Source organism: Scyliorhinus torazame, chromosome 15 (genome assembly GCF_047496885.1).
Source record: "Scyliorhinus torazame isolate Kashiwa2021f chromosome 15, sScyTor2.1, whole genome shotgun sequence".
Lineage (NCBI taxonomy): Eukaryota > Metazoa > Chordata > Chondrichthyes > Carcharhiniformes > Scyliorhinidae > Scyliorhinus > Scyliorhinus torazame.
The window spans coordinates 203,624,499-203,643,698 of record NC_092721.1 but is presented as its reverse complement, the minus strand read 5'-3'; the positions used below and the strand labels follow the sequence as shown (position 1 = coordinate 203,643,698).

Below are 19,200 nucleotides of genomic sequence, written 5' to 3'. Positions count from 1 at the left end.
TATTCCAGCTGGCAGCACAATCTGAACCCTCTGAATTCCGGAATGTTCTCTTTCCTCCAGGCTGTTGGGTTGAATTATTTCTCCACTGGGAACATCTTCAGGTCTGCCGGAATGCTGTGTTAGCTGCCTGACTGTGTTTGGCTTCTCATTTTTTTCTTTTAATTTGAAAGCAACGTAACTTTTTTTTTGTGAAATGTTCTTAACTGGTGGTGGTGGTGTTTGACCAGTGGGTGAAGGCTGTGGCATACCTTGTGGGTGTTGTAGAACCCAGAGCCCGTCGATGGTCGAAGTTGGTGACGGAATAGACTTGCATGCCCGGGGGTGCGTAGAATAGAATCCTCCAGCACAGACCGAGGCCATTGCCCGTTGACCGAGGCTCAACGAGGCTCGTTGACCGAGCTCTCCTGGTTCTTTTACCGAAGCTCTTCAATCTCTGTCCCTCTGGGTACCGGCCCTCCTATCGATGGAAACGCCTTCTCCTCGCTTACTCACATTAAAGCCCCCTTGTGATTTTGACCGCCTCAATTAAAATGCCCCCCTTCACCTTCTGAAGGACAACAGTCCAAGCTTCTCCCCATGAGCAGAAGCCCCCTCGTGCCCTGGCACTTTTCTGGTAAATCTCCCCCGCGCCCTCTCCAAGACCCTGACATTCTTTCTGAAAGTGCGGTGCCCACAATTGGCCGCCATGCTTCCAACCGTTGATTTAGGAAGTGCTGCCCACTCTTCCCTGTGCCTCAGAGACCCCCGAGGCCAAGTCGGTAAGTGACCCACGTCTGGGGTGACATGGATGAGATTCTGGCCCCTCCCTGTTCACCTCCCCCTCCCCACTCTTTATGGTAAAGGCTCCGGATTGAGTCCGGTGGGGGGGGTGGGGGGGGGGGGGGGTTGCAATCTCTCGATCAAGGAGAGATGTTTGCATGTTCATTCGGCTAAGATTAATTCCGCCTCGTTGTAACCTTTCCTTTCTCATTGGAAAGGGGTCACTGATGGTCAAATCCTCTTCAAAAGGGGATCCTCTTTCTTTCCAATTTTAATTTCAGAACAATTTCCGCTTCTGTTTTGTGCTTGGGGAAATGTTGAAAGTAGCTCCTCGCGACGTTAATCTGTGAACAATGAATGTGTCCATCTGTGCTCGGCCTGTGCTGCCTGTGTGCCTGTTCCCCCCCCCCCACCCCCCAACCCTGCATTTCTCCTCGGGGGGGGGGTTGTTGGAGGTGGGGCAATTTGGGAATGTTGAGGGTCGGGGGGGGGGTGGAGATGCAGAGTATGTAGGTGAGGGGTGTGTGTGGGTGGCGGGGTGTATTTGTGGGGCGTGGTCTAGGACAGAGGGGTGTGTGGTTGTGGGGGGCACGAGGTGTGTTGGTTCGGGGGGGGGGTTTTGGTGTGGGACAGGTGCAGATGCGGAGGGTACTGATGAGGGTGTGTGTGTGGGGGGGTGTGGGAGGGGATAAGGGGGAAGGAGACATGGAGGCGTGGGGGTGGGGGAGGAGGGGTGTGGGTGAGGGAGGATGTGGTTCAGGAGGCAGGGTGTGCTGTGTGGGTGAGAGGGGGATGTGGGTGCAGGGTGGGGGTGAGGGAAGATGTGGTTGAGGGGGAGGGTGTGCTGTGTGGGTGGGGTGGGTGATATCGACCCTGCCGTATCTCTATTGTTTTGAGTTGGTCTCAGTTGATGTGGAATAAATCGGTGGGATTCTGATTCCTGGCGATTGAATGGGATTTCAATGAAGAAGCTCAGAGGGTGATGTGAACAGTAAGCTGTGATTGAGTGATAGATCAGAGATATTTAATCCTCCAACAATCGCCGCTCCCTAATTTCTCTCTCTCTCTTTCTTTCTCTCCGCCGACTCTCCGCAGCTCCTACATTTACCAGCGGAGATTTGTCAGACTGGACCCTGACTACCTGAGATACTTTGAGAACGATAAGGTGAGTCTGAAGTCCTGGATTGGGAGTCATGTTGTGTGCCGAATCATGGGACCTTACAGCACAGGAGGAGGCCATTCGGCCCACCATGCCCATACTGGCTCTCTGAAAGAATATCCAATTAGTCTGTTTCGCCCCATAATTCTCCAAATATTTTCCTTTGAAGGCATTTATCCAATGCCTATTTGAAAGTTACCATCAATTTGCTCCCACTGCCGTTTTGGACAGTGCATTCCAGATCATAACGCGCTCTGCGTAATAATAAAGTGGCTGGATTCTTTGTTTTCCCAGCCGCGTATTTCTTGGCAGCCCGCCGTTGGCGTGGTTCTGTCTTCCCGTCGCTTGTCAATGGGGTTTCCCATTTGAAGCCAGCCCACTCCGCTGGGAAACCCATGGGCGGGGGGGGGGGGGGGGGGGGGGGTGCGTTGCTGATGGGGAAAGTGAATGGCAATGGCCGGTGAATTCTGGTCTTGGTCTTTTGTGTCTCCTTCTCGTTTTTTGTGGATGACTGTGTTTGAAATCTTACCGGCCCTCCTGCCACTCGAGAGGTTTATTCTCAGATATTCTACAGAGCCCTTCACAATTCTGAGTTTCTCTTTCCCTCCTCTCGTCTGCTGTCCCCCCTCAATCCCAACGCTCCCCTCTCTGGAATCACAGCGAGTTTCGGCACACAAGGAGTCTATTTGGCCCATTGTGCCCACGTTGCCCCTCCCCGGCAAGAGAAACTCACCCAGTCTATACCCCTGCACACCTTCAACTGTTTCTCCGCCGTCAACTCTCCCAATTCTCCCTTGAAAACCTCGATTGAATCTGTCTCCACGACTCTCAGCCAGTGGCTTCGAGGCCCCTTCAAAGTCAATATGGGTTCACTGGCTGGACTAGATTTTGGGGAATTTTTTTGTATATGTAACACGTAGGGGAACCATCTAAAGGGGAACCAATATATGCAGTGTACCTGGATTCCCAAAGGGCGTTTGATAAGGTGCCACAGAAAAGGGTAATAAGGGCTTATGAGGATTGGTTAACAAACGGGTTTGATTCCGGGCTTGGGTCACTGTCTGTGCGGAGTCTGCACATCCTCCCCGTGTGTGCGTGGGTTTCCTCCGGGTGCTCCGGTTTCCTCCCACAGTCCAAAGACGTGCAGGTTAGGTGAATTGGCCGTGATAAATTGCCCTTAGTGACCAAAAAGGTCAGGAGGGGCTATTGGGTTACGGGGATAGGGTGGAAGTGAGGGCTTAAGTGGGTCGGTGCAGACTCAATAGGCCGAATGGCCTCCTTCTGCACTGTGTGTTCTATGCTCTATGTACCACAATGAACCGGAATACCACGTTACCCTTCTGGGTTTGGAGATACCCTCGCATTAAACACTTGCGTGATTCCGTAGCACAGTGGGTAGCACCGTTGCTTCACAGCGCCAGGGACTCGGGTTTGATTCCCGGCTTGGGTCACTGTCTGTGCGGAGTCTGCACGTTCTCCCCGTGTGTGCGTGGGGTTCCTCCGGGTGCTCCGGTTTCCTCCCACAGTCCGAAGATGTGCAGGTTAGGTGGATTGGCTGTGCTAAATTGCCCTTAGTGTCCAAATAGGTTAGGTGGGGTTACTGGGTTTATGGGGATAGGTTGGAAGTGTGGACTTAAGTGGGATGCTCTTTCCAAGGGCTGGTACAAACTCGATGGGCCAAAATTCTCCTTCTGCACTGTAAACTCTATGATTCTATGAGGAAGCAGGGAGTAGGGAAAAATAAGGCATTTTCAAGATGGCTGACTAGTTGGGATCAGTGCTGGTGCCTCAACTATTTACAATCTATATTAACAACTTGGGCAAAGGGATCACAAGTAATGCATCGAAGTTTGCTTATGATACTAAAGCTAGGTTGGAACGTAAGTTGTGAGGAGGATACAGAGATATACAGAGGCTGTAAAGAGATATAGACAGATTAAGTGAGTTGGCAGTAAGGTGGTCGATGGAGCATAATGTACCGAAGTGTGAGGTTATAAGTAGAAAAACAGAATATTTTGCAAAAAAATGTGAATCTTGGAAAATTGCTGTTCAAAGAGAGTTGGGTGTACTGGAACCGGGAATGCAGCAAGATAACATACAGTTGCAGAAAGCAATCAGGAAGGCAAATGGCAAGTTGGTCTTTATTGTGAGGTGATTGGAGAACAAGATTAAAGCTCCAGTTGTACGGGGTTTTAGTGAAACCACATCTCGAATACTGTGTGCAGTTTTGGCCTCCACGTTTAAGAAATGAACTTGCAGTACTCCAAATGGGGTCTGACCAGAGCCTTATACAGCCTCTACAGTACATCCCTGGTCTTGTATTCTTGCCCTCTTGGCAAGAATGCTAACATTGCATTTGGCTTCTTAACTGCCGACTGAACCTGCAATTTAACCTGAAGAGAATCTTGAACAAGGACTCCCAAGTCCCTTTGCGCTTCTGATTTCCGAAGCCTTTTCCCAGTTAGAAAATAGTCTATGCCTCCATTCTTCCTACCAAAGTGCATAACCTCACACTTTTCCACATTGTATTCCATCTGCCACTTCATTGCCCACTCTCCTAGCTTGTCCAAGTCCTTCTGCAGCCCTCCTGCTTCCTCAATGCTACCTGTCCCTCTACAGATCTTTGTATCATCTGCAAACTTAGCAACAGTGCCTTCAGTTCCTTCTTCCAGATCATTAATGTATGTTGTAAAAAGTTGTGGTCCCAGCACAGACTCCTGAGGCACACCACTAGTCACCGGCTGCCATCCTGAAAAAGATCTCTTTGTCCCCACTCCTTGCCTTCTGCCAGTCAGCCAATCCTCTATCCATGCCAGGATCCTACCCTGAGCACCATGGGCTCTTAACTTATTTAACAGTCTCCTTTGCGGCACCTTGTCAAAGAACTTCTGGAAATCTAAATAAATCACGTCCACTGCTGAGCAACAGAGCCAGTTGTGGTGGCATCCATTGATTATCTACATCTCCCGCTGCCTGGGGAAAGCGGGCAACATACTCAAAGACCCCTCCCACCCGGCTTACTCACTCTTCCAACTTCTTCCATCGGGCAGGAGATACAGAAGTCTGAGAACACACACGAACAGACTCAAAAACAGCTTCTTCCCCACTGTCACCAGACTCCTAAATGACCCTCTTATGGACTGACCTCATTAACACTACACCCTGTGTGCTTCATCCGATGCCAGTGCTTATGTAGTTACATTGTATATGTTGTGTTGCCCTATTATGTATTTTCTTTTATTCCCTTTTCTTCCCATGTACTTAATGATCTGTTGAGCTGCTCGCAGAAAAATACTTTTCACTGTACCTCGGTACACGTGACCATAAACAAAGCCAAATCCACTGTTCTGGCTGCTGTTGTTTTCCCCTGATAAGCTATCCCCGTCAGCAGTATCCAGAACGGTATACACTGACCCACTCTGCACCGGATTACCACACTGTTCCAAATTACCAAGTTCCAATCCCCACTCTGGCTGTCTCACTCACTCAGGCTGTCTCGAACTTCACCTGCGCAAAGCTTAATTTGCCCCCTCTTCCCCCAGTACTGGTGCCAGTGCCCCATGAATTCAAACCCATTCTACCCACACCAATCTTTGAGCCAGGCATTTCCTTCCTTAATCTTATTGACCCTGTGCCAATTAGCTTGTGGCTCAGGTAGTAATCCAGAGATTATTACCCCTTTGGGTCTGCTTTTTAATTTAGCGCTTAGCTGTTCATACCTGCTTAGCAGAACCTCTGTCCTTGTTCTGTCTACGCCCTTGGTACCTACGTGGAGCACACAACTGGATTTTTACCCTCCCACTCTAAGTTCCTCTGTAGCCCAGATGAGATATACCGAACCTGACCACCACAACGTTCGGGATTCTTGATCCTGGTCACAGAGCACAGTGTCAATGCCCCTACCTATACTTTCCCCAATTACAACTATATTTCTTTTCTCCCCCCCCACTCGAATGGCTTCCTGTACCACCGAGCTGTGGTCCTTTTGCTCGTCCTCCCTGCAGTCCCCGTTCCCGCCCACACTGGAGCAAGAATCTCAAACCTGTTGGATAGGGACAAGGGCTGAGGCTCCTGCAACCCTACCTCCTGCAACTCTCCCTCCTGCAACTCTCCCTCCTGGATCCCTCTACCTGCCTCACTCACAGCCACACCCTCCTGTCCTTGACCACTGGCCGAATTTAAGTTACTGATACTAAGGGGTGTGAGTGCCTCCAGGAACACAGTGTCCGGTTTCCTCTCCCCCTCCGGGATGTGTCGCAGCATCCGAAGGCCAGCATCCAACTCATCAACTCTGAATCGGGGTTCCTCAAGCAACCAACACTTACAGCAGACGCGGTCACTGGGAACCACAATGGGGCCCACCAGCTCCCACATCACGCAGGAACAACACATCACTCGACCCTTCATCTCTATTTTATTTAATTAGTTTTTAATTTGGTTTTTAAATTTAATTTAAAAAAAATATTTCTCCTCATTACCTCAGTCTGAAATCAATTTATAATTTAAAGTGGATTTACAAATTCAGCAAGCTTCCCTGTTAGCCAATCAAATCACAACCTTCCTGTGATGTCACTTTTCAGTTGTTTTCCCCCAATCGGGACACACAGTCAGTGAATCAGTGAAATCACTGGAATCAGTGAAATCAGCAAATCAGTGAGATCAGCGAATCAATGAAATCAGTGAATCAATGAAATCAGTGAAACCACCGAAATCAGGCAAATCAGTGAAACTACTGAAATCATTGCAACCGCTGACCATCTGAGGCTGCTGCCTGAATTTCTCCCACTCTGCCCAGCTCTTCCCCCCCCCCCCCTCCGGCATTACCAATTGGAGCCCTTACAGATTATAAACTACAAAACATATTTTCGAACTACAAGTGCTAAAAGTTGTGAAGACCTACCGACCTTACGCACGACTTACCAATCAGCTCTCTCCCTTTGTAGCCTCAGCTGCAACAGGGCAAGATCACTCTCTGAAGGTTTAAAAGTTACAAGTCAAGGAGAGAAAGCAGAGAGCTCCTCTTCCCGCTCTGCACTGAATTCCCACTCTGCTTCAAATTCCCACATTTAAAGCTCACTCTGCCTGTGGCCTCTCCCACTGCTCATGCGCAAAGCTCCCTGTGAGTGCGCTTTAAAACCCTTTCTTAAATCGGGCTGAGACAGTCTGAGATGACTCGTAGGTTTACACACCTGTTACGCTTCAAAAGCAAGTAATCAAAGCAATGTGGTTGACTGTTAAATGCCCTCTTTCAAAAAGAAGGAGTTAGTTAAGGAAGATAAAGATAATATTAAATTGAAAGACAAAGCGTCCAATACTGCGAGGGTTAATGATAGGTCAGAAGATTGGAAACTGATTAAAATATATCATGAAGGAGAAATCGGAGTATGAGCCAACGCTAGCTAGAAATATCAGAACAGATGGGAAGTGTTTCTACAGGTTTTTAAAAAGGAAGAGAGTAAATCAAGGGAACTGCCGAGAGTGGGAATGGGAAGTGTCAAACAGGTTTTTCTAGTTTGTCCTCACAGGGTTTTGTGAAAGGGAAATTGTGTTTCACAAATTTATTAACAAATTATTTATTAACATATTATTTAACAAATTGAAGTTCTTGGAGAAAGTTACAAGCAGGATGGATTCAAACTTGGTTCCCCTGGGTGTGGTGTATTTACGTTCTGAAAAGGCACTTGGCATGGTGCCAGACAAAGTAAATGTTTATTGCATGGGGCCGATATATTAGCATGGATAGAGGGCTGGTTGGCTGACAGGGAATGGAGTGTAGAGATAAATGAGTCCTTTTCAAATGAGCAAACTGTGACTAGTGGAATGCTCGGGTTGGGTGGATTGGCCGTACGAAATTGCCCCTTCCTGTCCAAAGGTGTGCAGGTTGTGCGGTGTTACGGGGGCAGGACGGGGGCTTGGGCCTAGGTAGGCTGGTCTTTCGGAGGGTCGGTACAGATTCGATGGGCTGATTGGCCTCCTTCTGCACTGTAGGGATTCTATGGACTGCGACCATTTACAACTTATACCAATAACTTGGGTGAAGCGGCTGAATGTAGGGTAGGTAATTTTTTTTTTGATGGTACAAAATGAGAAATGCTAGTAAGTTGTCAAGAGAAAGAGGACAGGCTGCAAAACCGATATCGATAGGTTAAGTGAGTGGGCTAAAATTTAGCAGATGGAATATAATCGGGGTAAATGTTCTTTTTGGCAGGAAGAATAAAAGCAAGCTCAGTTTGGATATATATAAAAATGCATCAGATTATCTAAATGGAGAGAGATTGCAGAACAGGGACATGCAGAGGGATCTGGGTGTCTTAGTGCATGAATCAAAAACAGTCTGTACGCAGGTACAGCAAGCGATTGGGAAGGTAAATGGAACATTGTTGTTGATTGCGAAGGGGATGGGAATTTTCCTGCACAGGGAGCGCAATTCTCCCATCGGGAGTCTAAGTGCCGACGCCGGAGTGAAAACCGGAGTGGGCCTTGGCGCCGCGTGAAAGCGGCGCCGCGTAAATGACGCGGCTAACGCCGCTAAATGACATCGCCCGCGCATGTGGGAGTTGACCGGCGCCAACCCGCGCATGCCTGGTTGCCGTCCTCCCCGAGGCCGCCCCGCAAGAAGATGTTGGATCTTGCGGGGCAGCGGAGGAAAGGAGGTCCTCCTTCGGAGAGGCCGGCCCGCCGATCGGTGGGCACCGATCACGGGCCAGACCCCTTTTGAGTCCCCCCCCCCGGTGCAGGACCCCCCCCCCCCTTCCCCACAGGCCGCCCCCCCCCCCCCAGCGTTCCCGCGCTGTTCCCGCCGGCAGCGACCAGGTGTGGACGGCGCCGGCGGGAACCCGTCGTGTTGGGCAGGCCGCTCGGCCCATCCGGGCCGGAGAATCGCTGCTCGCCCGTTGCAAATTGCGAGCGCCGATTCTCCGAGCGGCCAGCCGTGATTCCCGCCGTGCCAGTTTGGGGGGGGGGGGGGGAGAATCACGTGCGGGTGTCGGGGCGGCGTGACGGGACACGCGCGGTGCCCCGCCGATTCTCCCACCCGGCGTGGGGGGCGAGAATTCCGCCCAGGGTGTTGGTGAGACCACATCGAGAGAACTGTGTACAGTTTTGATCCTTATTTAAGGAGAGGTATATTTACATTGGAAGGAGCTCCGAGCAGGTTCACTGGGCTGAATCCGGGGGTGAAGGGGATTGTCTGATGAGGAAAGGTTGATCAGGTTGGGCCGATACCCATTGGAGTTTAAGAGATTGAGCGGTGACCTTATTGAAACCCAAGATTGTGAGGGGCTTCACAGGGTGGGCGCTGAGAGAATGTCTCCCCCTCCTGGGGGAATTTAAAACTCTGGACATAGTCCAAAAATTAGGGGCCTCCCTTTTAAGATGGAGATAAGAAGATGGTCTTTCGTCTGAGGGATTCTGTTCCTCAAAGAGCAGCGGAGGCTGTGGGTTATTGAACATATTCAGGGTTGAGTTGGACAGAGTTTCGATTGACAAGGGAGTCGTGGGTTATGGGGACGGACAGGAAAGTGGAGTTAAGGCCATGATTGGATCAGCCATGATGGTATTGACTGGCGGAGCAGGCTCGAAGGGCCGGGTGGCCTATTCCTAATTCCTGCTGAAATGTCACCAATGGGAACAGTTTCTTTCCATCTACTCTATCCTGACCCCTCATGATGGTGAATTCCTCTATCAAATCACCAACTTCCTCCAAGAAAAACTGTCCCAATCTAGCGAGGTCACTGAAATTCCTCATTGCCGGGGACAAAGAATTTGGCTTCAATTTTCCCACGTCCCATTTTAACATAATTTTGCGACTAATGTTTCCCTTTTCCTTTCCTCATTGTATGATTTCCAGGAAGTTTATTCCAAGCGTGTTATCTCCATCAAATCCATTACCCAGGTTTCATCGGTTGGTGACCAGAAGTTTGAGGTCATTACATCGAATCGGACCTTTGTATTCCGGGCGGAAAGTGACGGTGAGTTCCGAAGGATTCTCCGATGAAGTGGGATTTGTGTGGGCCTTTCAGCCAGGAGGGGAGATGGTTGGATTGGGAATTCTCGGAGTTTACTCTCTGATTCGAGTCCGGAATGCTGGTGGCCGATCTGGCTACATGTTACCCAGGCGGTTCTGGGGGGGATGGTGGAATGGGATCGGGGTGAGGCCTTGATTGCTCTCTCATACTGTCCTCTCACCCTCGGTTCCATTCCCTCCTGGGGGTAGAGTGCTCAATTATCAGTCTGGACACTGGGAGATTGTGGCCCTCCGAGCCCAACAGTATTCCAGGGGGAGAGAGAGAAAGTGAGGGAGCAATAGAAGACAAAAAGAGGGAGTGAGAGAAAGGGACACGAGAGAGACAAAAAGAGAGACGGAGCCATGAGGAAGAGAGAGAGATGCGAGAATGAGAAAGAGACGTGAGAGAGAGGAAGAGACACGAGAAAGAGGGAGAAGATGACATGACAGGAAAAGAGAGACGCGAAGAAGAGAAAGAGGCGCGAGAAAGAGAAAGAGGCGCGAGAAAGAAAAAGAGGCGCGAGAAAGAGAAAGAGGCGCGAGAAAGAGAAAGAGGCGCGAGAAAGAGACGCGAGAAAGACGCGAGAGAGAGACAGAAAGAGAGAGACGCGAGAGCGAGAAAGAAAAAATGAAAGAAATAGAAAGGGTCATGAGAACGAGAAAGAGAAAGACGCTAGAAAGAGAGAGATGTGAGAAATAGAAAGAGAAAGAAACACGAGAAAGAGAAAGAGACGTGAGAGAGGAAGAGAAAGTGACGTGAGAAAAAGAAAGGGAAAGAGACACGAGAGAGAAAGAGAAAGGGAAAGAGACACGAGAGAAAGAAAGACGTGAGAAAGAGAAAGCAACATGAGAAACAGAAAGACTTGAGGAAGGGAAAGAGTTGCGAGCGAGAGAAAGAGATGCGAGAAATAGAAAGAAAAGAGAGAGAGACGCGAGAAAGAGAGAGAGAGAGAAAGAGAGGCGAGAAAGAGATGATAGACAGAGACAGAAAAAGAGATGCGTGAATGAGAAGGAGACACGAGAAAGAAGGAAAAGGTGACATGACTGGAGTAGAGAGATCCAAGAAAGAGAAGATATTCAGAGAAAGAGACACGAGAAAGTGAAAGACGCGAGAAAGAGACCCGAGAAAAAGAAAGAAAGACGTGAGAGAGAGACAGAAAAAGGAAGTGAAAGAGAAAGTGACAGAGAAAGAGACGCGAGAGAACGTGAAAGCGAAAGTGACGTGAGGGAGAGCAAGAGAAAGAGACGCAAGAAAGAGACGAGAGAGGGTGAAAGAAAAAGTTACAGGAGAAAGAGTCGCGAGAGACACAAAAAGAAAGATGCGAGAGAGAGAGAGAGAGAAAGAGACGCGAGAGAGAAAGACGCGAGAAAGAGAAACGATTAGGAGACGCGAGAGAGAGAAAGACGGGAGAAAGAGATAGAGAAAGATGTGAGAGAGAGAAAGAGAAAGCGAATGAGAAGCAAAGACGAGCAAGAGACACGAGAAAGTGACGCGGGAAAGAGGCGGAGAAAAGAGACGGAGAAAGAAAAAGTGAAATAAATAGAAAGGGTCATGAGAACGAGAAAGAGAAAGACGCTAGAAAGAGAGAGCGCAAGAAAGAGAGACGCGAGAAATAGAAAGAAAAACGAAAAATAGAAAGAGAAAGAGATGCGAGAGAGAAAGAGAAAGGAACACGAGAAAGAGGACGGGACACGAGAGAGAGAAAGAAAGTCGCGAGAAACAGAAAGAGACGTGAGAAAGAGAAAGGGAAAGAGTTGTGAGAGAGAGAAAGAGACGCTAGAAAGAAAAGAGTGAGAGACGAGAGAGAGAGAGAAATAGAAGCGAGAAATAGAAAGAGATGCGAGAAAGAAAAAGAGACACAAGAAAGAGAAAGAGACACAGGAAAGAGAAAGAGACACAAGAAAGAGAAAGACGTGAGAGAGAGACAGGCGCGAGAAAGAGACGCGAGAAAGAGACGCGAGAAAGAGACGCGAGAAAGAGAAAGACGTGAGAGAGAGACAGACGCGAGAAAGAGACGCGAGAAAGAGACGCGAGAAAGAGACGCGAGAAAGAGACGCGAGAAAGCGACGCAAGCAAGAGACACGAGAAAGAGACGCGAGAAAGAGACAGACACGAGAAAGAGACGCGAGAAGGAGACGCGAGAAACGACGCGAGAAAGAGACGCGAGAAAGCGACGCGAGAAAGAGACAGACACGAGAAAGAGACGCGAGAAACGACGCGAGAAAGAGACGCGAGAAAGCGACGCGAGAAACAGACAGACACGAGAAAGAGACGCAAGAAAGCGACGCGAGAAAGAGACAGACATGAGAAAGAGACGCGAGAAAGAGACGCGAGAAAGAGACGCGAGAAAGAGACGCGAGAAAGAGACGCGAGAAAGAGACGCGAGAAAGAGACGCGAGAAAGAGACGCGAGAAAGAGACGCGAGAAAGAGACGCGAGAAAGAGACGCGAGAAAGAGACGCGAGAAAGAGACGCGAGAAAGCGACGCGAGAAAGAGACAGACACGAGAAAGAGACGCGAGAAAGAGACGCGAGAAAGAGACGCGAGAAAGAGACGCGAGAAAGAGACGCGAGAAAGAGACGCGAGAAAGAGACGCGAGAAAGAGACGCGAGAAAGAGACGCGAGAAAGAGACGCGAGAAAGCGACGCGAGAAAGAGACAGACACGAGAAAGAGACGCGAGAAAGAGACGCGAGAAAGAGACGCGAGAAAGAGACGCGAGAAAGAGACAGACACGAGAAAGAGACGCGAAAAACAGACACGAGAAAGAGACGCGAGAAAGAGACGCGAGAAAGAGACGCGAGAAAGCGACGCGAGAAAGAGACAGACACGAGAAAGAGACGCGAGAAAGAGACGCGAGAAAGAGACAGACACGAGAAAGAGACAGACACGAGAAAGAGACGTGAGAGAGAGACAGACGCGAGAAAGAGACAGACGCGAGAAAGAGACGCGAGAAAGAGACGCGAGAAAGAGAAAGAGACAGACACGAGAAAGAGACAGACACGAGAAAGAGACAGACACGAGAAAGAGACGTGAGAGAGAGACAGACGCGAGAAAGAGACAGACGCGAGAAAGAGACAGACGCGAGAAAGAGACAGACGCGAGAAAGAGACAGACGCGAGAAAGAGACGCGAGAAAGAGACGCGAGAAAGAGACGCGAGAAAGAGACGCGAGAAAGAGACGCGAGAAAGAGACGCGAGAAAGAGACGCGAGAAAGAGACGCGAGAAAGAGACGCGAGAAAGAGACGCGAGAAAGAGACGCGAGAAAGAGACGCGAGAAAGAGACGCGAGAAAGAGACGCGAGAAAGAGACGCGAGAAAGAGACGCGAGAAAGAGACGCGAGAAAGAGACGCGAGAAAGAGACGCGAGAAAGAGACGCGAGAAAGAGACGCGAGAAAGAGACGCGAGAAAGAGACGCGAGAAAGCGACGCGAGAAAGAGACAGACACGAGAAAGAGACGCGAGAAAGAGACGCGAGAAAGAGACGCGAGAAAGAGACGCGAGAAAGAGACGCGAGAAAGAGACGCGAGAAAGAGACGCGAGAAAGAGACGCGAGAAAGCGACGCGAGAAAGAGACGCGAGAAAGCGACGCGAGAAAGAGACAGACACGAGAAAGAGACGCGAGAAAGAGACGCGAGAAAGAGACGCGAGAAAGAGACAGACGCGAGAAACGGACACGAGAAAGAGACGCGAGAAAGAGACGCGAGAAAGAGACGCGAGAAAGCGACGCGAGAAAGAGACAGACACGAGAAAGAGACGCGAGAAAGAGACGCGAGAAAGAGACAGACACGAGAAAGAGACGTGAGAGAGAGACAGACGCGAGAAAGAGACAGACGCGAGAAAGAGACAGACGCGAGAAAGAGACAGACGCGAGAAAGAGACGCGAGAAAGAGACGCGAGAAAGAGAAAGAGACAGACACGAGAAAGAGACAGACACGAGAAAGAGACGTGAGAGAGAGACAGACGCGAGAAAGAGACAGACGCGAGAAAGAGACAGACGCGAGAAAGAGACGCGAGAAAGAGACGCGAGAAAGAGAAAGAGACGTGAGAGAGAGAAAGAGACAGACACGAGAAAGAGACGGGAGAAAGAGACACGAGAAAGAGACCGACACGAGAGAGAGAAAGAGACACAAGAAAGAGAGAGCCACGAGAGAGAGAAAGAGACACGAGAAAGACATGCGAGAAAGAGACACGAGAAAGAGAAAGAGACGCGAGAAAGAGACGCAAGAAAGAGAAAGAGACGCAAGAGAGAGAAAGAGACGCGAGAAAGAGACGCGAGAGAGAGAAAGAGACGCGAGAGAGAGAAAGAGACGCGAGAGAGAGAAAGAGACGCGAGAGGGAGAAAGAGACGCGAGAGAAAGAGACGCGAGAAAGAGACGCGAGAAAGAGACGCGAGAAAGAGACGCGAGAAAGAGACGCGAGAAAGCGACGCGAGCAAGAGACACGAGAAAGAGACGCGAGAAAGAGACAGACACGAGAAAGAGACGTGAGAGAGAGACGCGAGAAACGACGCGAGAAAGAGACGCGAGAAAGAGACGCGAGAAAGCGACGCGAGAAACAGACAGACACGAGAAAGAGACGCAAGAAAGCGACGCGAGAAAGAGACAGACACGAGAAAGAGACGCGAGAAAGAGACGCGAGAAAGAGACGCGAGAAAGAGACGCGAGAAAGAGACAGACGCGAGAAAGAGACAGACGCGAGAAAGAGACGCGAGAAAGAGACGCGAGAAAGAGACGCGAGAAAGAGACGCGAGAAAGAGACGCGAGAAAGAGACGCGAGAAAGAGACGCGAGAAAGAGACGCGAGAAAGAGACGCGAGAAAGAGACGCGAGAAAGAGACGCGAGAAAGAGACGCGAGAAAGAGACGCGAGAAAGAGACGCGAGAAAGAGACGCGAGAAAGAGACGCGAGAAAGAGACGCGAGAAAGAGACGCGAGAAAGAGACGCGAGAAAGAGACGCGAGAAAGAGACGCGAGAAAGAGACAGACACGAGAAAGAGACGCGAGAAAGCGACGCGAGAAAGAGACGCGAGAAAGCGACGCGAGAAAGAGACAGACACGAGAAAGAGACGCGAGAAAGAGACGCGAGAAAGAGACAGACACGAGAAAGAGACAGACACGAGAAAGAGACGTGAGAGAGAGACAGACGCGAGAAAGAGACAGACGCGAGAAAGAGACACACGAGAAAGAGACGTGAGAGAGAGACAGACGCGAGAAAGAGACAGACGCGAGAAAGAGACGTGAGAGAGAAAGAGACGAGACGCGAGAAAGAGACGCGAGAAAGCGACGCGAGAAAGAGACAGACACGAGAAAGAGACGCGAGAAAGAGACGCGAGAAAGAGACGCGAGAAAGAGACGCGAGAAAGAGACGCGAGAAAGAGACAGACACGAGAAAGAGACGCGAGAAACAGACGCGAGAAAGAGACGCGAGAAAGAGACGCGAGAAAGAGACGCGAGAAAGCGACGCGAGAAAGAGACAGACACGAGAAAGAGACGCGAGAAAGAGACGCGAGAAAGAGACAGACACGAGAAAGAGACAGACACGAGAAAGAGACGTGAGAGAGAGACAGACGCGAGAAAGAGACAGACGCGAGAAAGAGACAGACGCGAGAAAGAGACGCGAGAAAGAGACGCGAGAAAGAGAAAGAGACAGACACGAGAAAGAGACAGACACGAGAAAGAGACAGACACGAGAAAGAGACGTGAGAGAGAGACAGACGCGAGAAAGAGACAGACGCGAGAAAGAGACAGACGCGAGAAAGAGACGCGAGAAAGAGAAAGAGACGTGAGAGAGAGAAAGAGACAGACACGAGAAAGAGACGGGAGAAAGAGACACGAGAAAGAGACCGACACGAGAGAGAGAAAGAGACACAAGAAAGAGAGAGCCACGAGAGAGAGAAAGAGACACGAGAAAGACATGCGAGAAAGAGACACGAGAAAGAGAAAGAGACGCGAGAAAGAGAAAGAGACGCGAGAAAGAGACGCAAGAAAGAGAAAGAGACGCAAGAGAGAGAAAGAGACGCGAGAAAGACATGCGAGAAAGAGACACGAGAAAGACATGCGAGAAAGAGACACGAGAAAGAGAAAGAGACGCGAGAAAGAGAAAGAGACGCGAGAAAGAGACGCAAGAAAGAGAAAGAGACGCAAGAGAGAGAAAGAGACGCGAGAAAGAGACGCGAGAGAGAGAAAGAGACGCGAGAAAGAAAGAGATGCGAGAGAGAGAAAGAGACGCGAGAAAGAGAAAGAGACGTGAGAGAGAGAAAGAGACGTGAGAGAGAGAAAGAGACGCGAGAAAGAGAAAGAGACGCGAGAAAGAGAAAGAGACGCGAGAGAGAGAAAGAGACGCGAGAGAGAGAAAGAGACGCGAGAGAGAGAAAGAGACGCGAGAGGGAGAAAGAGACGCGAGAGAAAGAGACGCGAGAAAGAGACGCGAGAAAGAGACGCGAGAAAGAGACGCGAGAAAGCGACGCGAGCAAGAGACGCGAGAAAGAGACGCGAGAAAGAGACAGACACGAGAAAGAGACGTGAGAGAGAGACGCGAGAAACGACGCGAGAAAGAGACGCGAGAAAGAGACGCGAGAAAGCGACGCGAGAAACAGACAGACACGAGAAAGAGACGCAAGAAAGCGACGCGAGAAAGAGACAGACACGAGAAAGAGACGCGAGAAAGAGACGCGAGAAAGAGACGCGAGAAAGAGACGCGAGAAAGAGACGCGAGAAAGAGACAGACACAAGAAAGAGACAGACGCGAGAAAGAGACAGACGCGAGAAAGAGACGCGAGAAAGAGACGCGAGAAAGAGACGCGAGAAAGAGACGCGAGAAAGAGACGCGAGAAAGAGACGCGAGAAAGAGACGCGAGAAAGAGACGCGAGAAAGAGACGCGAGAAAGAGACGCGAGAAAGAGACGCGAGAAAGAGACGCGAGAAAGAGACGCGAGAAAGAGACGCGAGAAAGAGACGCGAGAAAGAGACAGACACGAGAAAGAGACGCGAGAAAGAGACGCGAGAAAGCGACGCGAGAAAGAGACAGACACGAGAAAGAGACGCGAGAAAGAGACGCGAGAAAGAGACAGACACGAGAAAGAGACACACGAGAAAGAGACGTGAGAGAGAGACAGACGCGAGAAAGAGACAGACGCGAGAAAGAGACAGACGCGAGAAAGAGACGCGAGAAAGAGAAAGAGACGTGAGAGAGAAAGAGACACAAGAAAGAGAGAGCCACGAGAGAGAGAAAGAGACACGAGAAAGACACGCGAGAAAGAGAAAGAGACGCAAGAGAGAGAAAGAGACGCGAGAAAGAGACGCAAGAAAGAGAAAGAGACGCAAGAGAGAGAAAGAGACGCGAGAAAGAGAAAGAGACGCGAGAGAGAGAAAGAGACGCGAGAGAGAGAAAGAGACGCGAGAAAGAGAAAGAGAAGCGAGAAAGAGAAAGAGACGCGAGAGAGAGAAAGATACGCGAGAGAGAGAAAGAGACGCGAGAAAGAGAAAGAGACGCGAGAAAGAGAAAGAGACGCGAGAAAGACGCGAGAAAGAGACGCGAGAAAGAGAAAGAGAGGCAAGAGAGAGAAAGTGACGCGAGAAAGAGACGCGAGAAAGAAACGCGAGAAAGAGAAAGAGACGCGAGAAAGAAACGCGAGAAAGACGCGAGAAAGAGACGGGAGAAAGAGAAAGAGAAAGGGACGCGAGAAAGAGACGCGAGAAAGAGGCGCGAGAAAGAGACGCGAGAGAGAGAAAGAGACGCGTGAAAGAGAAAGAGACGCGAGAAAGAGACGCGAGAGACAGAAAGAGACACGAGAAAGAGACGCAAGAAAGAGAAAGAGACGCGAGAGACAGAAAGAGACACGAGAAAGAGACGCAAGAAAGAGAAAGAGACGCGAGAGAGAGAAAGAGACGCGAGAGAGAGAAAGAGACGCGAGAAAGAGAAAGAGACGCGAGAGAGAGAAAGAGACGCGAGGAAGAGAAAGAGACGCGAGAAAGAGAAAGAGACGCGAGAAAGAGAAGGAGACAGGAGAAAGAGACATCAGAGAGAACGAGAGATGTCAGAGAGAAAGAGACCTGAGAGGGAGAAAGAGACACGAGAAAGGGAAAGTGACGCAAGAAAGAGAAATAGACGCGAGAAAGAGAAAGAGACGTGAGAAAGAGAAAGAGAAAGACGCGAGAATGAGAAAGAGACGCGAGAAAGAGAAAGACGTGAGAAAGAGACGCGAGAAAGGGAAAGAGAAGGAGACAGGAGAAAGAAAAAGACGCGAGAAATAGAATGAAAAGGACGCGCGCGAGAGAGAGAAAAAAGGACGCGCGCGAGCAAGAGAGAAAGAAAAGGACGCGCGCGAGAGAGAAAGAAAAGGACGCGCGCGAGAGAGAAAGAGAAAGATGTAAGAAAGATAAAGAGAAAGAGACGCGAGAAAGAGAAGGAGACAGGAGAAAGAGACATCAGAGAGAACGAGAGACGACAGAGAGAAAGAGACCTGAGAGGGAGAAAGAGACACGAGAAAGAGAAAGTGACGCAAGAAAGAGAAATAGACGCGAGAAAGAGAAAGAGACGTGAGAAAGAGAAAGAGACGTGAGAAAGAGAAAGAGACGTGAGAAAGAGAAAGAGACGCGAGAAAGAGAAAGACGCGAGAATGAGAAAGAGACAAGAGAAAGGGAAAGAGAAGGAGACAGGAGAAAGAGACGCAAGAAAGAAAAAGAGACGCAAGAGAGAGAAAGAGACGCGAGAAAGAGAAAGAGACGCGAGAGAGAGAAAGAGACGCGAGAGAGAGAAAGAGACGCGAGAGAGAGAAAGAGACGCGAGAAAGAGAAAGAGACGCGAGAGAGAGAAAGAGACGCGAGAAAGAGACGCAAGAAAGAAAAAGAGACGCAAGAGAGAGAAAGAGACGCGAGAGAGAGAAAGAGACGCGAGAAAGAGAAAGAGACGCGAGAGAGAGAAAGAGACGCGAGAGAGAGAAAGAGACGCGAGAAAGAGAAAGAGACGCGAGAGAGAGAAAGAGACGCGAGAGAGAGAAAGAGACGCGAGAGAGAGAAAGAGACGCGAGAAAGAGAGAGAAAGAGACGCGAGAGAGAGAAAGAGACGCGAGAGAGAGAAAGAGACGCGAGAGAGAGAAAGAGACGCGAGAGAGAGAAAGAGACGCGAGAAAGAGAGACGCGAGAGAGAGAAAGAGACGCGAGAAAGAGGCGCGAGAGAGAGAAAGAGACGCGAGAAAGAGGCGCGAGAAAGAGACGCGAGAGACAGAACGATGCGAGAAAGAGACGCGAGAGACAGAAAGACGCGAGAAAGAGAAAGAGA

The 19,200-nt window shown here is 49.9% G+C and overlaps 1 protein-coding gene across 1 annotated transcript in view; it reads left to right on the top strand.

Moving 5' to 3' along the window:
• The first annotated feature begins 11 nt into the window (after positions 1-11).
• Positions 12-19,200, top strand: part of LOC140392133 (arf-GAP with Rho-GAP domain, ANK repeat and PH domain-containing protein 1-like) — a 209,737-nt gene continuing 190,548 nt past the window's right edge. Inside the window, 3 exon segments of the mRNA XM_072477471.1 lie at positions 12-101; positions 1,855-1,924; positions 9,768-9,888. Of these exon segments, the coding sequence (XP_072333572.1) occupies positions 43-101; positions 1,855-1,924; positions 9,768-9,888 (250 nt within the window). The 5' untranslated portion in view covers positions 12-42.